We start from the raw sequence: 20,494 nt of genomic DNA, 5'->3' as shown, positions 1-20,494 counted from the left end.
TGCAATATTATATTATCATTACTTAATCAGTGACAATAATATCGACTATCGCAATATTTCTGATGCAATTAATCGCCAAATAAAAAGTTGCTGTCGCGAAAGGCCTATGTTTAATATTCTTTCTGGGAAAAGAAAGCATCGCTCTCTCTGTCTCACCAGCATCCACCTAAAACTTTGAAATAACTTCTGTAAAAGTTACGATCATTCAGTTTAGGGCTGGAACGATTCCTTGAGTAACTACAGTAATTCGAATACAAAAAATAATCGAGGCAAATTTTTTGCTTAATCCATTTAACTACAGTACACACGGAGCAGCGCGTTTCCCCACGGACCACGATTACTGACGCACAGCCCGCAAAACTCTGGACATGTTATGTAAATACAAAAGGCACTACAGAATAAATTACAGAAAAATCTACCGGTTTTCATTTCTGCTCTGACAACTGCGACAAACTTTGTGTGTGTGTGTGTGTGTGCCATTTAGAATGGTGGTAGAACATTGTGCTTGGTACGTTCCTTATCTTAAAACCAAACTTTTAGGACTTCAGCCGGCAAAGTTTATCCTGTCTGACTAGCGGTCTTTTTGACTGTTTAAACATATGCGTGCCTAACAGGGCTGTACAGTGCGATATATAACTTTATGTATTTACCAGTGTTTCACGCATGCGATACAGTTTGGCAGGTGCATTAAACGGAGCCTCTTTTTTGTGTGAAGTGCGTTTGTCGTTGTACTTGTTTCTGTGTGAAGTTATGGCGCACCTCTATTTTACTTAGTTTAAGTCTATTTTGCGAGTGAAACTTGTTGTCCAGCTGCAATGAGTCCATAACTAGATGTGGACGCCGAATCCTGTTATTTAAATCATGCCATCTGGCTGTTCTGCGTGTCTGAGTGAATGAACTGCGTGCTACACGCTTGACTCTCATGGATTTGTCCGCGTCTGCCCTGTATGAGGCCACGAACACATGAACTTCACATCCAGAGTTGCTGTGAGAGTTTATTTCAGAACATTTTACTGAGTGAAGCTATCAAACACACACTAAAAAAATAAGCGTCTTCCGACGACCAGCCAAAATAAAAGTCCTGTTAACTACAGTAGTTTTATGTGGAAAAAAATATTACTATTTAATAGTAAAAAAATTAAAACAGAACACAGAAAAAATTAAACTAATTTAGGTAAACTAAATGCTTCATGCATAAGCTGAAGTTCGTTGTTTACCTTTGAAATTATTCTTTCTATTTCTTTTTTATATATTTGTATTACATTGCATTTTGAATGTAATATGGCAATGGAATGTACTAAATGGGTTTAGTTTTCACAGATATTAATGTATGCAATTTCAGCAATAAATATGTACATTTTTCTAAAAAGGAAACAAATTAGTTGTTCATTTTAAGAGACCTCGCTTATTTTCTCTTGTATATTTAGTATTTAATAAAGAAAAGTACATATTATCCGAATACTCGATTAATCGATGGAATAATTGGTAGAATACTAGATTACTAAAATAATCGATAGCTACGGCCCTAATTCAATTATTGCAAACCATTGCACTGTGCATACCGCAACTGTCAACATTTTGATAATTTCAATAATAACAGTCCTAGCCAGCACAAATCAAAATAAGATTTGTAATATCTGACTATAGTAACACGTTTTTTTACGAGATGCCTAATTCGTATGAATTCGTACAATGTGAATCGTATAAAAAGTATGATTATTAGAAAAAAGCAAGTAAGACCCTCACCAACCCCACTACTAAACCTAACTTCACTGGCGACGTAAAGCTAAATCGTACTAAAACGTTTGAATAAGATCGTACAAATTCATTCGAATTTGCCATCTTGTAAAATAGTTATGAATTCCCATAAGGTTGTGTTGTATATACTGTATATTTCAACCTTTTACCAGTTGTTTAAACTAGAGATGCCTCGTTGTATTAGCCGCAAATATTTATCCGTGGATTTTTGAACAATTTAAAACTATCGCCTTATTGGCAAAAGTTCAAATAAGTGAGCAAATAATAAATATCAATACCCGCCAACAATATTCGTTCCTTATTAAAAATCTTATCAGTATCGGCCAAATAGGTGCAACCCTAGTTTAAACCATTGTAGTTTAGAGTAATTAATCAAAGTGACAAGCGAGAGCTTAATTAATTATCTAAACAGCATTTAGCATTCTAAACCTTTACTTGTGGAGATACTCGCCCCACAGTCCTCCACTGCAAGTGTATTATTGTCTAAACTGTAGGACGAGTTGGAATTAATTCCTGTGGTAATCGAAATCATGCCACAGATGTTGTTGATACAGCTTATGTTGTACTTAACCCAGAACACTCTTCAATGTTCTCAAGCGAGCCCGTTCACTGACCATTTTCTGTAATAGACTGATAAAACGCCAGATCCATTTGATTTTTGTACACCAGAGCCATGCTAATCCTGCACCCAACTGTCATACCATCTTCTATCCCATCTCTCTATCAGCAGTGCACGGGATTAATCTCAACTTGGCACGCCTTGCAGCGCTGCCCCAGAAACTACATAAGATTTAAGCATCCAAGTAGCGTGAGGGAGAAGAGGCCAGGCAAATAAATCATATCCAATCACCTTCTGCAGCTCCCTCTCGCTCGCTCTCTGCACACGCTGTTCAGCCACAGTTTAATGCACCAGAGAAAACACAGCACAGCAGTCCGGTCTACATTGGCACAGATCGCCAGTAACTGTATAAGCCAAGACTATGAAGGGAGAAAGAATATATCATTTCTCAATATGGCACAGGAAACAGAGATTTTTTTCCAGAGATTACATCTATAAACAGGCAGCGAGTGCCTCAACAAAACTTTTATGCCATCACATTGAAATTATTAAAAATTATTCACATTTAAAAAAAAAAATTGTTTCACTGGTGGTAAAAGTCGCTGGTGTTTTGGCATCATCGAGTGTTTGCGGGCATTAACTGTCTCAAACACTCCAGCCCCTCGGTCAATGTCCCCCCCTCTCCTCTCAGACAGCCAGTGGGCAATTGGCTGGAACTCCACATTTCCCCCTCACTGCCCTGCTGTATGGGGGAATCTATGTTCAAAGAAACTGTGTGTGAACAAACTCTCAAAATTCTGGCCTTTGCTGTACCGAGTCACTGCAACCTGGAAAACCAAACACTGACTCCCGTACAACTCTCCATTTCCATTTGTTTAGGTAAGAAAGCACAAGCATTAATTTAGTCTCAGCCATATATATATATATATATATATACTGGAGTTGGATAAATCCACCAGTCGCAATCTGATTGGCTGGTCGTTACACAAGCTTCAGGAGTCAGGGTGCAAACATTTGACAAGACTGAATTTGACAAAGCTTGTGAAGTTCATGACATTGCCTCTTGAAAAGATTTTAACAGTAAACAAGTTATCTTTGCATGTTTGCCAATGGAAAAATCTGCAGATGCTCAATCTTCTAATTCTGACATGTGGGACGACTTGGGCAGTCTCTTAAACACAAGTCTTTGGTCTGCGATGTTATTTAAGCTTATTAAGTTATTTAAGCTACCACTTTGTTGCACAACGGTCTATTATTGTGGAAGCATGAGTATAATATTTACCCATCTGCAACCATTACAGCTGAACGTTTCAGAAACTGTTCTGAATTAGGTACAACATGCTTCTAAATTTATTCATATAATCAAAGTCTGATGTGTGGAAGTAACAGACCAGGAAGAATCGCCTTGCACAATATACACCCAAGTTAATGCTGACATTTATACACTGTATACATCGTGAGATGCTACCTAAATGTTATAATGCTACATAAGAATATAAAAGCATATCGTGTAAACTCAAAATTATAATCATTGTAAATAAGTCCGTTTTTTGCTAATCGCAACATTAGCACAAATGTTCTCCATCCTAATAAACGTGTGTAATATCACCAAAAAGAGTTTACAAATAATCTTTATAATATAATTTAATATTCATATACACTACAGCCAATACAGTTCAAGCACGGATACCAAAGCAGTGGTAATGTGGCGTCTTTCATAATGTTGGACACATATTCACATGCCCGCCCGACATTTAGGCACAAACACCCAACTGCAACCCATGTGAAAACTTTCTTTCATGATATTTGTACTTTGCGGCTTCACCAGCACTTCGCAGTGTATGAATTCGCTCTCTGTATATTCTAACCTACACATTAACAACTAGCATTTATGTAATCATACAGCTAGCATACGATCATTAACCGTTGACAAGCACCTCCAAACGTGGTTTTAAGGCAAAAACACCTGACTCAAATTTCATGGGTGTTGTCTGTTATTAGGTGTTGAAAAACCATACCCAAATCATTGAGAGAACTTGCCCATACTTATGAATAATTACTTTGACGGTTGTGTGAAATGCAGTTCTTGTCAGTTGATTAATGCAGTATATGTTACTCTCAGAGGGATTGGTGTACTTATTTTGTAACACAAGTATACTCATGGCTATCTTCTGCAGGAGTCTGAGATACTTCCAGTCATAGCCATTTAGATGAGTTCACAGTACAGTCGAGGATTCATGAATGTCAAGTGAGATCTTCTGTACTGCCAGAGAAACCAACATATCTGTCCAGCATTGACTAACTCCAACTACAATTTCATAATAACAAAAATAGCTTTTGTCATAGCTCAAGAGACTGAAATGAACTATATCTGAGAATCTTCCTTCTTCGATATCTTCTCTTTTGCTATCATAACATGCAGTGACAACTGTCAGTATTTCCTTGTAGGGCTGTTCAACGATTAAGCACATCCAGAATAAAAGCTTTTGTGATATGAAAATATATGTCTGTGCACTGTGCATATTTATTTTGTACACATGCATGTATAAATTTAAGAAATATCTGCATGTATATATTAATATTATAATTTAAATGATAAACATTTATTCATTTTTATACGTTTTAATTTTCTTAAATATATACAAGTACGTGTATGCGTTTATAAATACAAAATGCACAGTGCACGGACATTTTTTTCTGGATGCGATCAATCATGGAACAGCTATTTCCTTTATAGGGTGATTTCCCCAAAACTATCAAAAGATGCACTGACCAACTCAACAGAGCACTAATGCATTAGTTTAGGGCGGGACTACCTGTTTGTCCAACCAATGAAAGGCAAAGTAGCGTTCTGGAAACATGAAAATAATACATTTAATTTGTTTCTATTCCCACAAGGCCAGAAACAACTCACTTGAAATTAAATGTTGATAACTTATCTAATACCATTTAGGTTTGGACAAATTAGATGAAAAAGATTTCAAGTAATACTGAAATATCGGACTTTATGTAGACATTGGCATCTTTGCAAACCCAAGCATATTCTGTAGGCACTGTTGTAAGTTACGAATCCAACTTCAAATACTCAAATATTTTAGGGTGTACTCTCTAGGGATGTAACGATTCACTGTGAGCCGGTTGAAAATCGGTTATAATGAGTGACGATTCAAATCGGTTGAGGTGTGAACTGAATCGCAATACATTTTTTGAACAGCAGGGGCCGCTATTTTCACTGCAAATCTAAACATGGACATGCTGATATTTCTTAAATGCAAAAAAATCCAAGAAAAGCACAGACAGTATTAGTTTGTTTATATTAAAGAGAGTTTTTCTATTATTAATTTGTTATAAAATTGCAGTTTAGTTTTGTTATTTGAAATAAAACATTATTTTATTATAGAAAGAAACGTGAAGCATTTAAGAAATAATGCAAGGGAAGTTGTTCATTTCTAATTTGTTTCAACTCATTTTGTAAAAATAAATCGTGAATAAATCGCATCGTGAGATCAGAATCGTGACTCGCATCGCGAGCTGAGTGAATCGTTACATCCCTAGTACTCTCACTAGGCAATCTGAACTGTGCCAGAGCACATTTGACCCCCAAAGCCCGGTTCATTTGACTAGTGTGATCGCTCCGTATTGTGCCCGGGCATGGTTCGTTTAGCGGTCCCTGGCTCTCTTGGAAGAAGTGGGCCAGAGCACGGTGCGGTTGGGCTCGGGCGTGGTACACATGTAGTGTGAGCACAGAGCTGAAAGCATGACGTAAATTATGCGACTGTTTAAATTCCTCCCTGAGATTCAGCCGTCACCGTAAAAAACGGATAAACAGCGTACTTACACGTGCAGGCGTGTGTCATTGCAGCCAAAACAACTCCAGGTTTGTCAAACATAATCCAACGTGTGTAACGATAGGCTTTACGATAATAAAGTACGAGAGGGTGATTTAAAAGCATAATGAGCCGTTTACTGTCGTATCGCTCTCATATGACAATGACATCATTAAAGCAGATCGGTCTGTGCAGCGCGCGCATGAAGTTGTCTCTAATAAGCCCCAAACTGAACATTGCGATGGATTCCGTTGTGCTGAGAGGGATCGCTTTGTTTACGTTTTCTTCGAAGCAGTCCCATTGCAATGATGAAAGCGAGCGTGGGTGTGGATGGTAAAGAGCAATGTGAGCGCAGGCCAGCAGGGACAATCTCGCTCGTGCACAGTTGAGAGCAACCGGGCTAAATGGGAGTACACCCTTAGTCTATCTGCATTTAAGGATTTGTAAGAACAAAAACACGCTTTAAACCTATCCATCCAAAAATCCTATACAACAACACAATTTCCCTATTCAATACTGCACAACTGCATGAGTTTTTGTATATAGAGAAGCGAGTTCGCTCTAACACCCCAGCCAAAAGTACAATAAGCACATTCATAAGGCAAATGACTCATTTTATTCCAAGCTTACATGCTCAGATTTACGTTAGTCAACTTGGTTACTAGGCGTGTTTGAAGGATATTCAGCTGCTTCACCCAAGGTAAAGGTGAGCGTAGGTGTGGCCCTGTGGTGCAGTGAAAGGCACATTTGTCTGAAGGTAGATGGGGGCAGGGCAGGAGGGGGAAGCCTAGGGTGTCAGACATTGTTTTGCCTCAGCAGGAGCTGATGATTCTTACTGAGACAGTTTTGGTGCAGAAAGAGTGCTGCGGAGGAAAAGGAGTGGCTGTTGTGTGCATGCCAAAGTCGCGGCAGGGTGCGAGGCCGGCCCACCCCGACTCTTCATTTACGCTCCAGTGAGAGCGTCTGTCAGCCACGATGGTCACCATCACGAGCACACAACAAGATCAGGGGCTAGCATTTACCTCTGCATTTTCTCAATTGCCAGTCTGTGTCGGGGCAGTACTGGTATGCAGAAAACATCTGAACTCCATTCATGCAGGACAAATCCGCTGCTTAACAAGTCCTGAATATGAATCTTTGAATTGCAGAAAACATTGGGTGTGTGTGTGTGTAAGAAGTGCACAGCCCTTGTGTTGACACTGTGGACTAAAGCTAAAGTCATCCGACCGGTTTTCAATTAGAAAATAATGGGATTGAAAATCAGGGATTCAAGCGAGATCTGCACGGTCACAGACTATAAACACTTAACCACAACACAGATAGTTTTATATATCTTATATATATAAAAAAAAAATAGGAAAGCACAATATTGAGTTAACTCCCCATTCTCATCCTCAGCCTACTGTAATGCAAAAAATACACAAACAAATGAAATTTTAGCTATGCAAACAGGTAACCTTATGTGCGTTTTAATAAATGTAATTTACAGTGATTACATTTTTTAAAATGTGTGCATTACAGTAATGATAAAATGTGTCACAAGAATGTTGATCTGCTTAGCTGAATGAAAATTTCACAATGCAGAAATTCTTTATGGTCCTAAAAATAGTAGGGATGTAACGGTATCAAAGTCTCACGGTACAATAATACCTCGGTGTAATGCCTGTGGTACATTATTTATTGCAATATTTAAAAAGACAAATGAAGACTTGGAAAAAAGTGCCATAAGTGTTTAATAAACAATTATTGACAATTGCAATGATGTACAAATTAACCAAGTCATTTCCTGTCCTCTTTTCTTTATCCTCTAATCATAACTGTTGCTTTGAGGTATGAGGTATAGTATGAGATAGGTCAAATGACTTGAAACTCACTATTATAAAATTAAAAACTGCACTAGCTGGACCTTGACAGAGGTAATATCCATTATATTGTTTAACATTCCCCATGTTAAAGGCCCGGAAGACCTATCATTTCATACAGTCATGTGACCACGATAATATTGAGACAATTTTGCTATTGTGATAACACGATATCGATAATATTGTTACATGCCTAAAAAATAGTGTTCTGCACAATTTTATTGTGTGATTCATCCAATGATATTGCTTACATAGGGAAGATGTCATCATTGTAAATTCAAACCTGTATGACTTTTTCTGCAGATTACAGAACACAAAAATAGATATTTTGAAGAATGTTGGTCAGCGAACCCAGTCACTTCTATTGTATGGACACAAAACCAATGCAAGTGAATGGGCACTGCCATTGTTCGGTTACCAACATACTTCAAAATATCTACTTTTGTGTTCTGCAAATGAACGAAAGTCATACAGGTTTGAACTGACAAGAGGGTGAGTAAATGATGACAGAATTTTCATTGCTGGGTAAACTATCACTTAAAGTGAAACAAAGCAATATATCTAAGTAGCACTACTGCCTTAAATGATTAAATTGACTTTGACTTGGTTATACAAGTTGGTCTCTGCTTATTAAAATGAACAGTAAACTCAGAATCACTCCAAGTGTGAAAAACAACTATTTAAAATAATAAACCATGTCAATAGTAGGCAATGTACTACTACACTTCTATATAATTCTCTCAGGGCACCTACTTTGAACATTCTGGAAAGAATTTTACTTAATGCCGATCTTCACAAACTGAACAATTTCACTAGAACTGTAAACCAACCTGCTCACATTTAATCCATTTATATTTCAAAAGTTTAGTTGCTTACAGGATATCCTGATACGGTCCTAAATGTCAATTTGCAATTTATGTGGGAGAGTGAATGAGGTCTAGACAAACAATAAATGACTTTGAACCGCTTTAACCTCAGGATTAAAACATGAGCGATGTGAGGTTTAGAGTAACAAAGGGCACATACTTAGTAATAGAACATATCCCCTGCAGTCATAACAGATAAAATGAAAACCATGCAGTTATCTCAAAGCAGTAGCTGGATGAACAAAACTGAGCAGTTTAATTCTGATATCGGTACTGATGCTGTACGGTCATCAAAGAATAAATCAAGGTGGATCAACACAACCATGTAACCAGGCCTCTCTCTCAGAGATACCCGAGAACGCTTGTTTAAAATTTTTTGCAATAACTGAAAGCGTGTCTGTCATCACCGACATACCCAGACTGTGCGCTAGACAACCGGTCTGCCTTCCCTAATGACGTCAGTGGTAAAGACCTGTAAGGCTTACCTGAATGACCCATTCTACCATAACAGGACTCGGAAAACATGCTTTGACTGACGTGGCCCTTTTTAGGCTTTAAAAACGAAAGGTATGCAAGTGTTGAACAAATAGTGCCTATTGATAAACGTATCGAACTTTTCCAAGGCTTGGTTTCCACCAATCACTTGCTATGGAAAAGACTGAATACAGTCAATAGCCAATGACAGGATGATAAAGTGAGACAACACTCTCGCTCAATTTGTGCCGTAGTGTAAATATCGACGATCCAGATCTATGTCTGTTTGCTTGGTGATGCAGTGAACCGTGCGTTTACAATAATACAGACAGTCATTGATTGATGGAGCATTCAAGATGGCAGCATCACTAAACAATATTCACAGACTACCAACAATGACACAACAAACAACAAGAAAGGGTGTCCTAAAAACATATTTAGCGTCTAAGGTGTTCTGTACTAGTGATTGACACAAAACAGTGAAGAACCACATAGTTGACTGGAAACCTATCTAAAACGCATACAAACAGACCAGGGCAAGCCCAATAAAATAGGAATGCTGATACGTTTCAAACTGCATTTTATGATTTGCATCCCACAACTACACAGATCTCCAGGTACATGGTAGGATAACAATATACAAATCTGCAAGCAAAACAAAAACACTGTACATACCTGTCAGTGAGTGTGGACCGTGTGTCGCTCATTGGGCTTGTTTTTAACTTTTACTCATCCTACATCCGACAGTCATTTTCAGATTCATGAGGAGAAGCATCAGTTTGTGAGGTTGCATCCGTCTTCAGTCGTGTGGATCAGAAGGTTTACTGATCCCCCCAAAAAACACAAAATGTTAGTAAACCTAAGTTTGCCTACAGCTATGTTCTTTAAAACAATCATATGCAATAGTTGACACGTATAAATATTACTAAGACAAACTTTTAGACAACACGAGACGACGTGTTATTTGAGCTATTTTTACTCATCGCACTACACATATCCAAAACGTAAGGTCTCCACACACAGAGCACACATGCATCACATTTTCCAGCACCAGCTACCGACCTGAAATTGCTTTTTCCTATGATCCTCTCTGGTGCCAGTTTAGTGCAACTAGTAAATTATCCTGAATTAACCCAAAGAACATTTGGTTCCCACAGCAGCTGTGCTGTTCAGTGATGCATATGATCTACTGTTAAAACATATATGCGGCTAAACACTAACGTTACATCTAACGTTAACTGAAAATGCAAATTATGTACAACACATACACTAATTGTAAATCTCAAATAAGTAACTTGGTGAGTCAACCTGGACAGAGAGTTAGTTAAGAGACATGCGACGATAAAGCCAATCCGTCCACTAAAGCAAACCTTGCAATATTTTCGTATATTCGGTTATTTACGTCATTGTACAGCTAAAAACTTACCGTAACATTCAGAAACAGCTCCCGGATAAATCCAAAATGTTTCCCACAACAGTTCGCTGGAAGTTACACTCCTTTGAAAATTAAAAACACTTTTCACTTAACTAATGCCGAAGACGTGTGTGAGTAAACCCACAGCCAACACAGCAGCAGTCGTACCGCAATCCAGACTGCAGGCAAGGCCTTTGCTATGCTAAAGCTAACGGCAGCCTGTCGTCCACTTTAAAGATGAGACGCGATATTTTCCCCAACAACAATAAACACCAGTGTGCATCGACAACAATCCCACAGTCATCCAGGCAGGAAAATATGTGTGCACTCATACACGTGTTATCCTGCGGAGAGTTTCCATGGAGCTGCGACGAAATCACTTCATCATAAAAAAAAACACTCAATAAAGTTCGCGCGGGTCGTCCCGGGGCTTTTAGGAGATAAAATAAAGAATTCCTATGAAATCCAAGTTAAAAGTTCAAGGTAAAATTATTCTAGAGATTGTAGGTTTCGAACCATCAAACTGAGGAAAGTTGAGATGCAACGGACTGCCACCGCGTCTCCAATGGGGCTGTGTATCAAGACCCACTGAGCTGCCTACATAGAGAGCGTTTCCGACTCGCCGTAGAGCTGACACAAAACGCGGTTATACATTTCGCATTTTGTCCAGAGATGCTGTCTATGTGGTAAGTTTGATATATTTTTAGACACAAATCATAGTTTGGTGATGGTTCGGTGTATATTGGACTTTCAAAGTTACTTCCTTGCACAAATTCACTCAAATGCAGGAACTCAGTGAAACGCGGCCAGGGACATAGAGTAACAAAATATCAAAGAGCGGTTAAGCATTTAAACGGTGTTTTTGTTGGTTTAAGCGTCCAGCCACTAAGAAAATGTTAATTTGTAAAACATGTATAATATGAATTCTGTATAACAATGTACATGTAACGGTTAACATTTACATATTTGGTAGCAAATCTTAGTAAGCACTTGAATTTTAAATTTGTAAATTACGTCGCTTTGTGTAAACGCGTCTGCCAAAATGTGCAAAAATGCTGGGCTGCTCGTGAAAATGAAACAAACTAAAAGCCCATGTGAAATTCTTCAACTATGATGTTAGTTTGCCACATCGTGGACGTTAAAAAAACTGCAATTCGTTTACGCCGCTTTACCCTGTCGCAAACACGAAATATACTGGATTTTGCTAACGTTTTAAACGTTGGTCGGGCTGATACTAGGACATTTGTCAGAATTTATATTACATATACAATTTTTATATCTTGTTATTTGGGTATGTTTGTTACAGTGCCAGTTTATTAGTCTGCACCTTCACACATGATAACACTATAAGATTGCTTTTAAGTGGTCAGATTTAACACCTGTTATAACCAGATTAAACACCCTATAATTAGCTACTACACCTGCATTATGCTAAATCATGCTGTAGCATTAGGTTTACATGCTATATCGTGTTAAATCATGTTAGCATCTTGGCCTGGAACAATGCGTTAACATAATTGATTACATTGACAGATGTGATGCGACGGTGAGGTTGAACACACCGTACCATTCCCTACCTTCTAGCAGCCATACAACTTGATGTGAAGGTTGACCAGTTGTCTGCAGAAGCCTGCGTTGGGCGAGATGCTTCTTCTCACTTTCACCATGTTTACTGCTTCCCTCAGGGTCAAGTTCTGTTTCAGCATCAAATATGCCACAACTAATGTTGGTGATCGGCTCACTCCCACACGACAGTGAACCAGGATTTTTCCTGTTGGTAGAAGAAATTACAGTATTTACTTTCAATGATGCAGAGCTAAAAGTTCAGAGATTTAATGAGCTAAGATGAGTTTGCGTAAGTTATGGAGATCAACCTTCCTGTAGAGTCCAACTTAAAGGTTCATGAATTAAGAAATCGATTTTAACCCGAGCTTTTGTTATATAAGAGGTAATCATATTCAAGCGAACATCCTGTAAGTGTCAGAACCATAGACTGTATAAAATAGGTCAGAAATGATTACTGAAATGACAACTTTTATTCACACCAGGCCCAGCGAACGCAAGGTCCTGGAATGCACCTACATATGACGTCATTGATAGGTTGAACACCGCCTCCACAGAAAAAATATCAACGACTACTACTCTGCCCCGCCCACTGGTTCACGCATGACCGTCACCATACTGAAGTAACAAGCGGCGCGGAACCCGATCGAGCGAGCGAGCAAGCAATAAACATGCCGTTAAAGATCTCTAAATATTGCGCAGTGCCTGGTTGTGGAAGAACACAGTCGCTGCATAACCTTCCTTCGAAATCCGACAGTAGGAATGCGTGGTTGAAGTTCATTTTTAAAGACGTTCCAGCTCACGTGGGGAAAACATTGAGCGTTTGTTCGCTTCATTTCACCGCGGATTCCTTCGTGAACAAGGCCCAGGTCGACGCTGGGTTTGCGGAGAGACTAAGATTAAAAAGCAGTGCTGTGCCGTCAATATTGGATCCGACAGGAATGGCGCAGCAATCTTATGTGAGTAAAACATATTTGTACTATGCGTCACTGTTGCTTTGTTAGAGATCGCTTGATATGTCCTGATAATGTGTAACCTAACGTTACGTGTCTAACCAAATCCACAGAAGGCTCCAACTAAGCAGGACATAGGTTGTCAAACAGACACACAGAAGTGTACATCTCGGGGCACACAGCTGTCCTTTGGAACCTTGGGACCTAAAATCAGAAGCAAAGGTTTGTATGTTGTTTACGCACGCACGCACGCACACACACATGTCTGGTTTGTTATCTCCGTGGGGACAGTCCATAGGCGTAATGTTTTTTATACTGTACAAAATGTATATTTTATCCCTTAACCCAACCCCTAAACCTAAAGATCATAGAAAACTTTTTGCATTTTTAGATTTTTAAAAATATTGTTCTGTACAATTTATAAGGTTTTTTGCCCATGGGGACCTCAATTTTGGTCCCCACAGTGACACGAGCCCCCATGTGTTGGTGTGCATTCGGGTTTAGGTCCCCACCGGGATATACAAACATGAACACATACAAACATGAAAACACACACACGTCTGGTTTATTATCCCCGTGGGGACAGTCCATAGGCGTAATGTTTTTTATACTGTACAAACTGTATATTTTATCCCCTAAACCTAAAGATCATAGAAACCTTTTTGCATCTTTAGATTTTTTTTAAATATTGTTCTGTACAATTTATAAGCTTTTTGCCCATGGGGACCTCAATTTTGGTCCCCACAGTGACACGAGTCCCCATGTGTTGATGTGCATTCAGGTTTAGTTCCCCACCGGGATATAAAAACATGAACACACACACACACACACACATATATGAAGATCGTGAAGTGCGTGTGTATCTCAGTCAACTTTTTTTTTCTTTGTTCACTCAAATGTGCATATGAAGTTTTGTTGTTCATCAAATGTTGTCTATATTGTTACTAGAGGCTAGTCATTAAAATGGAAAACATTGTACATTGTAATTTTTGGTGTGTGTGTGTGTGTGTTACTGGCTCATTGGCTGTGCCTTCAACCTTAACTATCACATATAGGCTTAGTTTTAAGTATGTAAGGTGATGTTTTAGGACATAACATATTTGTAAAAAAAAATGTTTGTCATAAAAGTATCTGTTTTTTATAGGAACACAGACAGAGGTGTCATGTATAAGTGTAGGTGTTTCAACCACTTTCACACCTTTGGCTTCACTACCTTGGAGTTCAACATCTCTGAAGGATTCAAGGCCACCAAAAAGAGCTCGTCTAGAACTGGAGGGGGAGGAAAGTGCTTCCTTTGAGGTCTTTGATCAGCAGGACACAACATATGAGTCTGTCACCACTGTCACAGAGTCATCACAACTTCAGTGAGTGATTTTTTTTAATCTTATTTAGTCATGTTATAGCATTTTTAAGAGATTACATACTTGAAATCTGGTGGAATGTAATTTTTTTTTTTTTGTTTTTCATTTGAAGATGTATGTCGACACAGGAGGAGACAAAATACATTGTATTTGAAAACTGCCTCCTGCAACTGTTTGATACCTGCCCAGTGTGCTCGAGACGCTGTGATGTCCGGGCTCGAAGAAAAGGGACTTTTGTTGCAGTAGATCAACTGTGCCCACATTGTCAATACTTCCGACAATGGAAAAGCCAACCTGTTGTTGGGAGCACACCTTTGGGCAACCTCCAGTTATCTGCTGCCATTTACTTTACTGGTGGATCGTTCTTCCGACTAGAAAAGGTATTTGTAAAGGAAATAATTAAAAAACGAGAAAATAATTATAGTATTTTTACAACAACTTATTGTTTATGGCTTTTAGATATTCAACACAATGCATGTCAAGAGCATTACACACAGAACTTTCCGAAAGCATGCCAGCATGTATCTGGAACCAGCAGTTATTTACACATGGAAGAAGGAACAAGAAGAACTGTTGCAGCAGCTAAGCCTGGGGGACAAAGTCATTGTGGGTGGTGATATGAGAGCGGACTCACCAGGTAATAGAAGACTTGTGTTTGCAGTGTACATTAATTAAGGTTGTATGCACTGTTCTCAAGCTGTACCTAATCATATGATTAACATTCCTGTAGCTCAGTGGTAAGAGCACTAGCAATGCCAAGGTCATGGGTTCGATCCCAGGAACGCACATACTCGCTTTGGATAAAAGTGTCTGCCAAATGCATAAATCTAAATCTAAAAAGCGTCTGCCAAATGCATAAATCTAAATGATTAACAACATCATAAACACATGTATATGTACTCACTTTCAGGCCATTCGGCAAAGTATGGTAGCTACACCATTATGGACCTCAAGAGCAACATAATCTTGGACATACAGCTAGTCCAGGTAATTACCAAAACATCATCTAATCAATTCAACTACACTCCCTAAAGATAACTTTCCATGTCAGAATTTTTTTTTATGTAATGTTGTAGTGAATTTGTTTATTTTTGATTTAACTGTTTTTCTTTTGTTTGTCAATTCGTAATCCAGAGCAATGAGGTTGCTGGCAACTACCATGTGGAAAAGGAGGGACTGAAAAGAAGTCTTAAATTTCTGGAGGCACATGGTGTGAGGCTTGAATGTATCGTTACAGATCGTCACCCACAAATTCAACATTTTTTGAGGGAATGTAAAATAACACAGTTCTATGATGTTTGGCATCTGGAAAAAGGTACCTTTTTCACTACATATAAATTTAGACTTTGATTTGTAGTTCCCTTATGTGGAATAATGATGTGATAACTACCGGACTGCCTAACACATTGTCTTTTTTTTTTCAGGCCTGTCAAAGAAGTTGGAACAAATTGGCAGAGATAAGGACTGTCAAGTGGTAAAAAAGTGGCAGCGGAGCATAAAGAATCATGTTTACTGGACTGCAGCTTCTTCCAAAACAGCAGAGGAGAGAGTAGCGAAATGGACATCCATGGTAAACCACATTCAAGACATTCACTCACATGACGACCCAGCCTACCCACAGTGTGAACATGAAATCCGTGCATCGAAGGACCGCAGCAAATGGTTCCAACAAGGTGTCCACATTATATTTACTTATTATATATAAATGACAGAATTGCAATGTTTAAAGGTTTGAAATCAACAGGAAAATGTAATATAATTTTAGGAAAAGTACATTTGTCATTGTATCTTATTTGTTGACAGGAACTAAAGCACTGCACACTGTCCAAAAGCTTCTTACAAACAAGAGAATGCTGAAAGACGTCGAGAAACTCAGCCCTCACTTTCAAACTTCATCTTTGGAAGCGTTTCACAGTGTAATTTTACGCTTTGCTCCAAAAAACGTAGTTTATCCTTACCTTGGAATGTTATGCAGGTGTGTATGAAAGTATTTCAGTGACTTCAACCTCTATGAGGATGTCTTTCTTACCTCTGCTGATATAATTTTAAACTTTTTTCTCCAGACTGTACTTGGCAAGTATGCATTTCAACGAGAACTCCAACCGTCCTCAGGCTAAAACGAAAACTGGAAAACCGATGTATAGGCTGTTGTTTCCCGAAGCCAAAAAGGGAGAATACTCTACACGGCCATTAAAGTCACAGGCAACATATCGTAAGTTAAACAAATTTATTGATGTTCACAATTAAGTAAATAAAAACTGAAACATAAATATTATTAATGATAATGTCACTTGGGCAATTATATTTTTACAGGTTATGTCAACAATCTGATGACCTTCCTTTTTGAAAAGGTGATCCCAGACCCTCTTCCCTACATGGAGGAGATTCACAAAATCAAGGTCCCTGAAACACTCTCAGCTCAGTATGGCAGACCCTCCATGGAAGAAGCCATCGAAAGGGGAGGTCTAAATCCAACATAACTGCCTGCAGCATCATGAAACTCTTGGCGTATACGCAGGACAACGCAAGACGGGATAACAACCCTGTTCCTCCTGCCCATAGCCCCAGCTCACAAAACTCCTGTATGCCAAGTGCCTAATGTGAAAGACATTGACAAAGTCAGAAATAGCTTTGTTGTGTTCTATTATTGTAAATTGATGAAAAAAGTTGTAATATTTACTATGTTAATATGTAATAAAAACGCACAAAACATTACAGCTGCTTTTTCCTCAAAACAAAGATTATTCATTGAAAGATACTATTGTGTGTTTACTTAAATTTAATTGTAATGACCTGAATGCTTTACAATGTTGTAATGATTGTGTGTTCAATACAATAACTTGGACTTCTGTGACATAATATGAATATTACTGCTCTACTCGTCTGTGTCTCAAGGGGCCATAATCGACTCGGTAAACATTAAGTGCATTCTGTATACACATTTAGGCAAACTGGTTCAAAGCCTGGGTGATGGGTCATGCAGGTAACTTGGTCTGGTATCTGGTTAATCCTTCTAACAACCTAAAAAAACAAGAGCAGTAATTAAATTTATTATATACACACACATATGCAAACGGCATATATTTGTAAACGTTTCACTTTACTTAAAATGCTGGACGAATAATACATCTCTAACACTCGACAAACAATGCTTTTTATATAGGCTAATATAACTGGTTCATAACGTTACGTGTTCATAAGCCTAACTTGTCACAAACACGTATAAACCTTATGTAGTACGCATAATTGTTTCACATTGTTAGTAAATATTTGAATTTTGAGTAATAACTAATAACTGCAACGTCTACTACTAGTTATATTAAAATAAAATGTTAGAGCAACATCACAAATACATTAAACATATATAAAACTACTGATAAGGACTCACCACGCTGTCACAGGCTGGAGCATCCTTGGTATTTCAGATGTAGTCGGTTCATCGTCTTGAAATTCGGGATCGGACTCTGGCTCGAACATATATGGGTGAATCCCTCCGGCTGCCATTTCTCCACATTGGAAATTGTCAAAACAATTCCCCACGCGTACTGACGGGGGAGTTGACAGTTCGTTTACTACGCAAACTGTTATCCAATCATAGCAGTGGGCGTTTACTTCCAAGTCTTCAATGCGGCACGCCCATCAAAACCGAGCGTTTGTCGAGCCGGCCTCAAAACGCGGGTAGAAAATAGCCTATTACTTATTGATTGTGATGTTTTTGAATGTAAAAACCATGCAAACGTCATAAGTAGACCTCAGACAACAGTATAAAATAATAAAAAAGGCCAGTTCATGACACCTTTAAATCCTTCTCTATCACCTTCTTAATCTGCTGGTTCAGGTGTTCAGGTGATTCTAGTCTGACACTTTGCAGGAACACAAATCTTTAGCAGTATTACTGATGTCTATGAGAATGAAAACTGCTTACCTCCTTGCATTAGTGCTGAATGAATAAACTCTGCTGCAGTTTTAAAATGGGCGCTCATGTCAAACGAGGGTTGATCTTCGGCTTCTATGCCCATGTATGTGATGCCCATGCCATCATAGAACGTATTGTTTCGTTCGGTGTTGTGAGCACAGTTTAGGACATGGGTGAAGCGATACTTGCGCATCTCTTCAAGATTTTCAGCTGTACTGTACAGGGATAAATGCAACATTAAGTTATTATTGCAGTAAGCAAATGTCGTTGGGTACTACATCAACATCTGTGTCTTAAAGTCTGTGTAAAGCTATATTAAATATGTACTCTGCGGTATGGGCACAAAACCATTTGGGAGACATTTCTCCAAATATCTTCTTTTATGTATCACAGAAGAACGTGTCAGCAGGTATATAGCAGGTCATCAAAAATAATCTTTATATGTTTACGGTAGGAAATTTACAAAAATCTCCATGGAACACGATCTTTACTTAATATCCTAATGATTTTGGCATAAAAGAAAAATCTGTCATTTTGACCCATACAATATATTTTTGGCTATTGCTAAAAATGTTCCTGTGCTACTGGTATATTGGTCCAGGGTCACATATAGTATAAAAAATATAGCACAGAAACATGATTTTAATATGTACAAAATGCTACATCTTATTCCATCCTTAACCTCTTTTTTGGCTTGTCCTTCCAATATCTAACCGTAGCTCTTCAAGAACGAGACACACTTCTCGGACAGCATTTGCATCCATATAATTGATCACCTTCTTTCTGTGGCGCACCATAAATGGAATGGTGTTTTCATCCAGTTAAATTTGTACAATATTTGTACACACCCACTGCTCTACACCGGTCTTTTAAGGGAGTACCTACATGGGATAAATAATATGGGATGGGATAATAAACCACTACTATTAATAAACATATGTCACAAAATAAAAAGGAGGCACAGGTACAGTAAAAAAATATGCAACATACGTATTTTGAATACAAGAGGTTTATTTTGTGATGGATGTACAGTATACTGCTTATTACACTGATGCTTTATATACAGTTGTGTAAAAAAATAGCAGTGTAACATCACCAATCTGATGAAGTACTGGTATTAGCCGTAGTGGTATTTCTGCAAATAATTTACGTGTAGATGTAGTAGTGTAATAGTGAAGAACAGACTTGTCTGCCATGACATAAATTAAAACGAGTGTGTACATAATAATAGCAGTGTGGAGTTTAATTGGAGAATTCATTCATTCTGTAAAAAACAGCTGTCATTATTTAGTAAGCCTTTAGTAAGGAAGAATTGAAGAAAATGTTTGATGTTGCATTGTCATATTTGACTATATGACAATGACTTGAAACTAAACCCTCAAACAAACAAACACAACAACAACAATAAAAAAACGATTTAAAGTAATGATCACTATAATGTTTATTGGATTTATCAAAATGGTCAGTTCACCTTGACAGATGGTTAACTGATAAATAACTCAGAATGTCATCATTACAATGAAATGTGGGTATATTTCAAACATTCAATTTTTCAATCAAGACACTAATCTTACAGACATCATTTAGTAATCTAAATGCCAGGAACATTTAAAAGTGTTTCATAAAATATCCGAGTATTGCACATTTATGGTAAAAATTTAACGAAAGATAACATAAGAGTACAAATAATTAAAATTCATTTATGACAATTAATGTTCCTAATTACAAAAATATAATTTCCATAAATGGGCAGTTAAAACACTTTATTCCTTATGAGTACAAATATATCAAATTAGATTTAAGTTAATAATAATGGCAAATATTACAATCTTTAAAAAAATGGTTTAAGGGCACGGATGTTTCCCATGTGTTTACTGAAAGAGTATAACAAAGATAAATGAACTTTGTTAATATTAAAAATATGTAAACATCAATTAGCTG

General features: G+C 37.9%; 2 protein-coding genes across 7 annotated transcripts in view; one reads left to right on the top strand and one right to left on the bottom strand.

The window, feature by feature from the left end:
* Positions 1-11,324, bottom strand: part of arhgef12a (Rho guanine nucleotide exchange factor (GEF) 12a) — a 61,481-nt gene extending 50,157 nt beyond the window's left edge. For 2 of the 5 annotated variants that reach the window (XM_057350781.1, XM_057350784.1), the window contains exons 1-2: positions 10,773-11,323; positions 10,022-10,170 (exon numbers count right to left, since the gene is read on the bottom strand). In XM_057350781.1, the coding sequence (XP_057206764.1) occupies positions 10,022-10,053 (32 nt within the window). In that variant the 5' untranslated portion in view covers positions 10,054-10,170; positions 10,773-11,323. Of the gene's footprint in view, positions 1-10,021; positions 10,171-10,408; positions 10,520-10,772 lie in introns of those variants that run through there. The other 3 variants (XM_057350783.1, XM_057350786.1, XM_057350782.1) reach the window with 3 other exon arrangements.
* A 36-nt stretch (positions 11,325-11,360) lies between these two features.
* On the top strand, positions 11,361-17,475 carry LOC130564597 (uncharacterized). Of its 2 annotated transcripts, none has more exons than XM_057350787.1 (12): positions 11,361-11,446; positions 12,809-13,282; positions 13,390-13,498; positions 14,421-14,640; positions 14,750-15,017; positions 15,097-15,274; positions 15,548-15,624; positions 15,772-15,952; positions 16,062-16,310; positions 16,441-16,612; positions 16,701-16,849; positions 16,951-17,475. In XM_057350787.1, exons 2-12 carry the CDS (start codon positions 12,995-12,997, stop codon positions 17,115-17,117), a joined length of 2,058 nt encoding a protein of 685 aa, XP_057206770.1. In that variant the 5' UTR covers positions 11,361-11,446; positions 12,809-12,994; the 3' UTR covers positions 17,118-17,475. The 2 variants fall into 2 exon arrangements, with proteins under 2 accessions (XP_057206770.1, XP_057206771.1); XM_057350788.1 differs by lacking the exon at positions 11,361-11,446 and adding an exon at positions 12,404-12,708.
* Positions 17,476-20,494: the final 3,019 nt, after the last annotated feature.

This window comes from Triplophysa rosa, linkage group LG14 (genome assembly GCF_024868665.1).
Source record: "Triplophysa rosa linkage group LG14, Trosa_1v2, whole genome shotgun sequence".
Classification (NCBI taxonomy): Eukaryota; Metazoa; Chordata; class Actinopteri; order Cypriniformes; family Nemacheilidae; genus Triplophysa; species Triplophysa rosa.
This window is presented reverse-complemented; position numbering and strand designations above follow the sequence as displayed.

Bases quoted from the DNA above. Each gene is read 5' to 3' on its own strand.
- LOC130564597 (XM_057350787.1), top strand. From the start codon at position 12,995: ATGCCGTTAAAGATCTCTAAATATTGCGCAGTGCCTGGTTGTGGAAGA. The intron at 15,018-15,096 runs GTATTTGTAAAG...TATGGCTTTTAG, and splicing joins CGTTCTTCCGACTAGAAAAG to ATATTCAACACAATGCATGT. The intron at 15,275-15,547 runs GTAATAGAAGAC...ACTCACTTTCAG, and splicing joins TATGAGAGCGGACTCACCAG to GCCATTCGGCAAAGTATGGT.